The 9,412-nt window shown below is 34.3% G+C and overlaps 1 protein-coding gene across 1 annotated transcript; it reads left to right on the forward strand.

The window, feature by feature from the left end:
- Positions 1 to 2,054: 2,054 nt before the first annotated feature.
- LOC132622600 (G-type lectin S-receptor-like serine/threonine-protein kinase B120) lies at positions 2,055 to 6,243 on the forward strand. Its single transcript, XM_060337227.1, has 8 exons — positions 2,055 to 3,601; positions 3,826 to 3,936; positions 4,034 to 4,248; positions 4,340 to 4,550; positions 4,644 to 4,881; positions 5,010 to 5,157; positions 5,290 to 5,587; positions 5,855 to 6,243. Exons 1-8 carry the CDS (start codon positions 2,296 to 2,298, stop codon positions 5,902 to 5,904), a joined length of 2,577 nt encoding a protein of 858 aa, XP_060193210.1. The 5' UTR covers positions 2,055 to 2,295; the 3' UTR covers positions 5,905 to 6,243.
- Positions 6,244 to 9,412: the final 3,169 nt, after the last annotated feature.

A 9,412-nucleotide genomic window follows, 5' to 3' on the forward strand; every position in this document is an offset into this window, starting at 1 on the left:
AAATGTGTTTAAAAATTACATTTTGGACAAGTTTAAGTGTCTATCTGGTCACTTTATAAGTTTATATGTTTATCTTACAAAACATGCCAAGTTTAGAGGGCTATTTAGGTATTAAGCCTCACTCAATTATAGTAAACAACAGGTGATGCCGAAGCCATTTATTTTATTAAGGGTGTTATAAGCAATATAATATTTTTATGCAAATAATATAATTTTTTATTGAAGGGTGTTCAACATATAACCGTTTGTATTATGCTTGACATTGAATTTATCAATTTGTTCTTATGTGAAAGCGATTTTGGCCAACATATATCTCATATCAAAAGAAAAGAAAAAGAAAATTGATTTTTTTTGTGCAAGATTCTTATACCCCTCGATGATAACTTTTATTCCTTTTGAAAAAATTACTTATAGATTCTTCAGTAAATGCTAACACTAAATTTAAATGTAAACGGGAAAATGTTACATAAAAGATTGTGTGGAATAAAATATCTAATAATATAATGCGATGAGAAAAAAGTATTCCCCCTCCGTTCTTTCATATTTTGCTCAGTCGAATAAGATTGACATGTTACTATATATATTGGATAACTTGTTAATTAACTTTAATATTTTTAAATATTTTGTCGCTAATTATATGCTCTTGAAAGAATAATTTTTATATAAATTTAATTTATACATTCGATTTGTTATATAAATTTAAGTTATTCATAAATTATTATTTTTTTAATTCTATACTATGTTAAATAACGTCATATAAAGTGGACGGAGGGATTATGTCATTTTCGGGTAGAACGTTGCAACCCACCCAAAAGACCTAGCAGGTTGGAAATTAATCGATATGAAAGGGTTTGTTGATGCAGATATTGTGGACATTTAATTTAAAAACAGAAATTTCTTGACAGAATATGCTTATTATTTTGAATAGTTGTAATTAATGACTTCAGACACAAGTAAACCGCAAATTTCACCGATTTTATGTCATATGATACCATTTGCAGTTTACTTTTGTCAAAAAAAAAAAAAGACCATTTGCAATCAGTAAGTAAGAACAAACAAGAAGATATTAATTAATTCATAATCTAACTGCATATCCACCTAATCTGATTGTCTAAATTTAGTGTGTTTGTTAGATAACAAATCACGTGTGCCGGAAAAGAGAAATTTATCTTCCTTTAAATATCCCTTCTTTTTGGTCTCAGTAAAATTGACTCTTGACCTCAAAATTATAGTAATACTCATTTACTTTTCTAGAAAAGCAGTTCATGGCAAAATTTACTTTGAATCTCACTTCTATTTGAATTAATTATTTTTTTCCCAAACCAAAAGTGGCAAGCAATTCATCTGCATTCCCCAAAAAAATACTTAAAAAGAATGAAAATTATCACTTTTAATTATCCAAATATTAACAATTTTAATTTTAGTCCTTGTGATTTGATATTTGGCAAAGAAGAGAAGTAAACAGTTCTACAAATTCACAGTGTAAAAATCTTTTGGTAAAAAATTACTCTCGCCGGTTGTTTACACTAGGTCAATGAATAAAAGAATATATATGTCTGACGTATATATTTTTATTACTTAACCATGGTTAAGAGATATACATTTTCATTTTGATTTATTGATTTTTAAGGTTAATTGTTTAGTTAGGTATAAACATCCGGTGGGAGTAAATATTTATCAAATCGGTATACATTTTTTGGTGAATACTACCTTGTTTTTAATTTCAGTGTTTTACTTCTTCTTTTTTTAATATGTTTTAAAAAAATCTTATTTTGTATTGATTTTTAATAGCAACATTCTCTTCTATATAACATATTTAAGATTACAAGATTCACATAATATTTTAACATATTACATGCCTCTCTAGTTTATAAAGATCCAAAAATCTCCTCTATCTTCTTAAATTGTACGCCTAGTCAAATTAAAACAGTAACGATAGGATTAATTGTGATTTACTGTGAGTATATTTGTGTTTGCACACGTTTTCTAACAAGTAGTCCTAGTGGAATATATTATTGAAATCAAAGGTCTTATTACTTGTGGGGGCAGAGGGAAGGTGGCTGGTCAGCCAAGAATCCTCAACTACATATAAAGACAACCTTTTTCAGGTCAATCTTTCTCTGCTCCTAATATTATTCCTACTTCGACAACCAATCCGCAGATCATCAGAACCTTCTTCTTTCTTTTGTTTTCTATACCCTTTTACTATTCTTCTTTTGTTTAACTCCCATTTCTTGAGAGTTCATTCAAATTATCCATTCTTGAATTCAGGCATCACCATTTCCAAATTCTTGAATGGCTACTGGCTTTAGTTTTCCCGTTTGGTTCGTGTTTCTTTTCGTTGTTTCTTGTTTCTCTTCATTCTGTTTAGCTGGTGACAGATTTACACTAGGAGAGACTCTAAAAGATGGTGATATCATCACTTCTAAAGAAGGGAATTTTGTGTTGGGGTTCTTTAGTCCTACTACAGGTTCTAGTAAAAGGTATCTTGGTATATGGTACGCTGATATTAAAGAAAAGACAGTTATTTGGGTTGCCAACAGGAACAAGCCTGTCCATGATAAAAATGGCACCTATTTCATTGACAAAATTGGGAATTTGGTTGTTAAAAATGGACATGGTGATTTACTCTGGTCGTCTAATGTTTCTGTTGAAACCAGAAACTCTACGGCTTGTCTAACTGATGATGGCAATCTTGTCATCCTTAACAATGATAGAGATGCTGCAAGGTTGAATTCTCCCTTGTGGGAGAGTTTCTTGCATCCTACGGATACCTTTTTGCCTGGAATGAGAGTTTTCATGAGTAGTGAAGGCGAAGAGCGTAAAGTTTTCAGTTCTTGGACAAATGAAAGTGACCCTTCACCTGGAAGGTACTCAATGGGGGTTGATAATCGTGGAGCACCACAGATTGTTATCTGGGATGGATCGGATAGACGTTGGAGAAGTGGACATTTTGATGGGGTGGAATTCACTGGTGTTCCAAATGTGACTAGATCTAATTTTTTATCTGGTTTCAGAATTCACAAAGAGGATGATGACAGAATGTACTTCACTTACACAGCCTCAAACACATCTGCTTTGGTGAGGTTCCAGCTTACTGTGACCGGAAATGAGCTGCAACAGAGGTGGGACGAAGGAAAGGGGCAATGGAACACATTACAATCTAGGCCAGCAGGTGGTTGTGACTGGTATAACTTCTGTGGGAATTTCGCAAAATGTAATAAAGAAGAAGTTTGCCTTTGTTTGGAAGGATTTGTACCACGTGTTCAGGAGCAGTGGCATGCTGGGAACCGGAGAGGAGGTTGTGTTAGGAGGACCGAATTGGAATGCAGGAGGAGTAATAGCAGTGTTTTGAGGAATGATAGTGGAAAAAATGACAGATTTAGGGCTTTTCAGAGAGTTAAATTGCCTGATTATGCAGATATTGCAGATGTAAACATAGACGAGTGCAAAATCAGATGCCTGGAAGAGTGTTCCTGCAATGCTTACACTTTTGTCAGAGGAATCAATTGTATGATATGGCGAGATGATTTAGTTGATATTGAGCATTTTGAGGAAGGTGGGAACACTCTGTATGTTCGCCTAGATCCTTCTGCATTTGGTAAGGACATTACTTTCTGCTGAATTCGTGAACCTCTGCCGATCTTATTCGTAAAATTATAGTACAAATTCAAATCCAAAGTAGTTGCGCTTTAGAGGAAAGAGTTTTTCTGTTTGTTTCTATTAGTAGCAAGCTCAAAGTTTAAGCCGACATCTTTGTTTCTCCTTGTGTTTGAAGAATGATTAGCCTTTCTCTTACTTGATTTTCTCTATCTTTTGGAACAGGTAGGAAAAACAGGACGATTAAAATTGTTGTAATATCAATTCTAGTAGCTCTGGCTTTGGTTGTTATGGTAGCTGTTTGGCTAGTATGTAGGTACAAGGCCAGAAAACGAGGTAAATTTTGACGCAGCAACCTTTCTGACTTGGTTAGTTGCGTTTATTATGTGTTCCATGTTGTACTTATAACTTAGACTTAAAATTTAATTTTCAGAATCCAAGAGAACCAATGAAATTCCAAAAAACCATCTAGTTAGGAGTGGAGAGTTCTCCACGGAATTCTCTGGGCCAGGCGACCTCAATGCCGAAGGGCATCAAGGAAATGGTTCAGAATTATCATTTTTCAGCTTCAGCATGGTGGCCACAGCTACGGACGACTTTTCTCTTGCAAACAAGCTTGGGCAAGGGGGATTTGGTCCTGTTTACAAGGTAAATTTTCAATCATGATGGATTTTTCTGTTTCTATTAGGAAGTATATGGCCTTGTTTTGGACTAAAGTTAATGTTTTTGAAATCTTTAGGGAAGGCTACCTTGTGGTCAAGAAGTTGCTGTAAAGAGGCTTTCACAAATGTCTGGACAAGGTGTTGAGGAGTTCAAGAACGAGATCACTCTAATAGCAAAATTACAACACAGAAATCTTGTTAGACTTTTGGGGTGCTCTGTTGAAGGAGAAGAAAAAATGCTGATTTATGAGTACATGCCCAACAAAAGCTTAGATACATTTCTATTTGGTAAGTTCAGGAAATTCTGCTGCTTCCATAGATGTACCATAGCAACACATCTCATTGAGATAGATCACTAACAATTGTATTAAACTTTGACAGATACTGCTAGGAAATCCCAGTTAGACTGGAGAAAACGCTTCAACATTATCGAAGGAATTGCCCGAGGATTACTGTATCTCCATAGAGATTCAAGGCTTAGAATAATCCATAGGGATCTAAAGGCTAGTAACATTCTGTTGGATGAAGAGATGACCCCAAAAATTTCAGACTTCGGCATGGCCAGAATTTTTGGAGGAAACCAAAATGAAGCAAATACAAATAGGGTCGTAGGCACATAGTAAGTATCATTTGATTTAAAACCTTTTATATCATTTGATTTAAAACCTTTTAACAGACTCTAATTTCAAATTTCAACTTGTTTCTGGAGCTAAATTCATTTCATTCACACCTTGTTGCTAAACACAGTGGATATATGGCTCCGGAGTATGCAATGGGAGGCCTGTTCTCGGGCAAGTCTGATGTCTACAGCTTTGGCATACTATTGCTTGAGATTATATGTGGGCGTAGAAATACAAGCTTTCGGACGGATGAGCATTCAGGCATCATTGAATACGTAAGTCTCAATAATTTTCTTCACTGTTTAATCCAGAACAAGCTGTCCGAATAATGGGGTTAATTTTCTTGTGTGATGAGCAATGATACAATGGTCATCTTTCTCATATTTTTTTGGTGGAAAATATTTCAGGCATGGGAGAAGTGGGATGAAGGTAGACCAATGGACCTAGTGGATCGTTCAATTTGGGATGGTTGTCAACATGACGAAGCATTGAGATGTATACACTTGGCATTGCTTTGTGTTCAAGATTTGGCTGTTCACAGACCAAACATGTCTTCTGTGGTTTTGATGTTGGAAACTGACAATGTAAGGCTGCCGTTGCCTAGGCAACCTACTTATACCTCAATGGGAAGATCTGTCGATGAAGATGTATGGCAGGGGAATCAGGACCCGTCTTCAAACAATGTCACAATTAGTGTATTAATAGGTAGATGATTGTTTAACGCTTGTTCCTTCTTACATACCTGCTTCATTTCAAGAGAATGGGATTAAGTAATGTAACTGTGTTCAAGTTATACTTGGAAATATGTTCATAATTTTTTTGTTAGCTAGGTACTTTAGCACAGTATGTGTATAGTAGGCGGTTCAGCTCTTCAAGCTGAATGAGAGACGTCACAACTGCTCAATCAGTATGGCTAAGTTTTTGAATTTCGAATATGTTCCCCAGTTACTCTTTTTCTTTACTGTTTTGTAGGTGGAGATGCTCCACCAATCGAGCAAGTCCCGCTTGTCGTATCTAGTTAAAATGAAGCATTTCAATCGATCAGAATATATCACTGCATAATCAAGGGACAGAATTGCATGCTTTCTATCTCCTATCACTCCAAGAAACCATTTTTGCAGTTCTTCTAAACTTGAGAACTAGTACTCAGTCCGTTGAAACACAAGCAATAGTTCTTACTAGATTCTGCATAAATCGAACTATATGTAGGAAGATTGGCTTGTGCTCCATTTGAGACAGAAGGGGAAATGCAACGAATTATTTAATTAATTATTGCTAATTTGGTCGTGGATGTGGATCATCAGTTGTTGCATGAAACTCAAACGTGGAAAAAATCTTCAACTCCATCTATTGGTGTAGTTCGGAGTTTGATTTCAACTAATCCAACTTAGTAGTGGATTGTGTATTCCAAATCAATTGCACTGTGATCTTCCAAGTTTTTTCACTTGTAGAAACAACTTTATGCTCCTTGAACAATAAATAAGCAATAACAGTAGCCTTTTGTAATACATCCAAGAAAGATAATGTTAAACAATACAATTATAATGACATAGATATCATCATCTCCTCTAAGGAAATGAAATTAAGGACAGGACATACCTTAGAAACATGGAAATTTTGTACAAAGGGATTAGAAAGACTAAATAATTGAACTCCTGGTGCAGCTCTGGCAGCTATAGCCTCTAAGGTTGGAAACAAAATGGACAAGAAATAAAAGAAAGTGGCATGGCCAAAATGGGAGACATGCATTTGTTCTGTTTTTGTTGTTCCCACGGATCATTATTTCAAAACTTTGTGTTGCAGAATGATACCTTAACTCAATCCCATGAAGTATCCATAAATCAAAGCCTTGTCCCACCTTGGCCAAATAGCACCAGGGAAAAGAAGTCCCGCTCTGACCGCCCGCATCTACTTAAAAGTCGCTCCGTGCAATCTGCCCTTCCTTGAATTATTCAGCCATGCAATACTTATTGAATACAAAGAACAAAATGCATTTCTACCCCCTCGTAGTTTTAAATCATTTCGTGGCACTAGGCGCGGCTGAACCATATTTGATGGGGGAGCTAATTGTAACACCCCGTACCTTTAACGAAAGTTTTGACCACGATCCTAGACTTAGAAAATCAGATAAAGAATGTGGGAATTGAAATTTTCCTGTTCAGTTGTGATATGGTGGTTTACGCCCATGAACAGTGGTCGTATTCCAATTTACGCCCATGAACAGTGATCGTAAACTGAAACCAAGAATTTCTGAACATTCTGGAATTTGACATTTTGAGGTCATATGGTTAAATACGGATCGTATTTTACTTTACGGCCCGTATTTCAAAACGTATTTGTAATTTGGGAAAACTTCCTTGATGAAAGTTGTAGATCTTTGAAATACCTTTCCAACGGTATCTTACGGGGGTCAAACGGACATCTGTGCAAAAAGTTATGGTCATTTTACTGAAGAGACGCAGTGCAGTCTGCCACACCCCATTTTTAACCCCGGAGGTTAAAATTTAGAAGTATGACGTATTGGAGATTCCTGTTTTTGTTTGTGTTTTAAGGAGTCGCCACCTAATTATTTATGGTGAATTAGGACACCTAAAGTTTATTAAAGTTATGTTTAAAGTTAACTCTGTTTAAGGTCTGCGAAACTTAAGATTCTAAGTAAGGGTTCAATTAGTCTAAAGGGAAGGTATTAGGCACCCTTTAAGACCCATTAACAATGGTTGACCGACCGGACTTATAATTAATTAGGCTAAGTATAAATATGGTGTTATAGAAAAAGAAAGTAGCTTTGTAAGTATGACTAAAGTTATAGATAGACATGTAAGAATGCTATTTAAAATAGAACTAGTAGAAAATAACAATTTGTATAAAAGAGTACTTTTAATGCTATTTTGAAATACGATTTATAAACATTGTTAAGGCTTTAAACGAAAGTATAATGGTGTTGTTTAAAATAATAACTTGTAGAAAGCATAATAATTTGCGTAAAAGAAGATTCTAAATGTTAAATGAGACTTATTCTAAATGTTGAATGAGATTTAAAGATATTGCTAAGGCCTTAAATGAAAATATAGTAATGTCATTCAAAAATAAGATTTGTAAAAAACAGGATGATTTGCCTATGAATATTTGTCTTTTAAAGGATAATGTGACAAATGTGATCTTTAAGTAAAAATGATATTATATGAATATAATGGTATGAAAATGCCTGGACTTATGTTCTTAAATATGATGAAAAGGTCATGAATTTCTTTCTATTTTTTATTGCTCTTTATTCAACCAATTTCGGCCAAAAACATGTATAAATTGAGTAAATCTTGAAAATGCTTGTAAAATACAATTGGATTCACATTTTGTGTATCAATGATATTTTGAAATTCCTAAGATGGTAATAATGAGAAATGATTCCTTTAACCCAAATGATGTAGTCATACTATTTTAAAAAAAATCCATTACTCAAATAAATGCTATAGATACTATAAATAGTTTTTTTAAAAATAGAAGTGAATGTAATTTGTGGAATTAACTACCCATTACTAAACTAAACCCCTTAATGCCACTAAGGTTCATTCTAGCTAAGGAAAGACAAAATAAGAAAAAGTGTTAGTCACGTAATTACAAAGTAAATGCACAAAGAAAATAAAATAAAGAAGTAAAATGATTTAAATGGGCTCAGCCCATTTTAGGATTGTTGTTGTTCGCTGCCACTATTATGGGCCTCAACCCAGAATATTTTTTGTTTCTTGGCTGCGGATGGGGCTGACTCGAGAGGAGGATTTTGTTGGGCTTTTAGCTCAACACCGAATGCGGAGGAGGACGAGTCCGAGGAACTCGTGTTCGATAGTCATGCATAAAAAATGAAAAGAAAGGATTAGTATGTGATTAATAAATAAGACTAAACATGTAAAATATACACTCAAAACAAATCGGTAGATTATGCATATACTGTATATATTTAAATATATCTCATGTATATGCATTCATAAGGATGTATAGAAAGGTTAATATTGGAAAAGTCTTTGCCTCCGTTTTCCGATGTTGCACAAATTTACAGCCACAATGTAATTACTTTTTATATTATGAATGCATATAACTTTGAATTGTTTTTGTATGTTTACATATGTAATAACATAGATGAAGTGCATGCGTTGTCTTCTCTCAAAAAACACACTTTTTACCCTTTCTCCAAAGCAAAACATTCTAAGGAAAAATTACGTGGGCATGTTGGAAGAAATAAAGAGATATATTATATATATATAACTAATCAAAAGCATCCTATTATCAACATTAGCATCTGCAGCTTTTATCTTTGCATGCCACTATCATCCAATTACTTAAAGACAAAACCCCAAAATTTGGGATTAGATAGGCAAGAAAGAATGTTGGTTTTATTTTAATTTTATTTTTTTTATTCCCAAAGTAAAGCTATATAGCTAGAAATACTGGGAGAATGTTAGGCAGACTTTATAAATTGTATTTTGGTGTAAGTGAGGAATCATGGACTCCAGTGATAAATTCCACTCCTATTGCTTG

The sequence above is a fragment of the Lycium barbarum genome, chromosome 12, assembly GCF_019175385.1.
Source record: "Lycium barbarum isolate Lr01 chromosome 12, ASM1917538v2, whole genome shotgun sequence".
NCBI lineage: Eukaryota > Viridiplantae > Streptophyta > Magnoliopsida > Solanales > Solanaceae > Lycium > Lycium barbarum.

What these genes read in the sequence shown, in the direction of transcription:
- LOC132622600 (XM_060337227.1), top strand. Translation starts at nt 2,296, where the DNA reads ATGGCTACTGGCTTTAGTTTTCCCGTTTGGTTCGTGTTTCTTTTCGTT. An exon ending in GTACAAGGCCAGAAAACGAG is followed by an intron (nt 3,937 to 4,033) that starts GTAAATTTTGAC and finishes TTTAATTTTCAG; the next exon opens with AATCCAAGAGAACCAATGAA. An exon ending in ATTCAGGCATCATTGAATAC is followed by an intron (nt 5,158 to 5,289) that starts GTAAGTCTCAAT and finishes AAAATATTTCAG; the next exon opens with GCATGGGAGAAGTGGGATGA.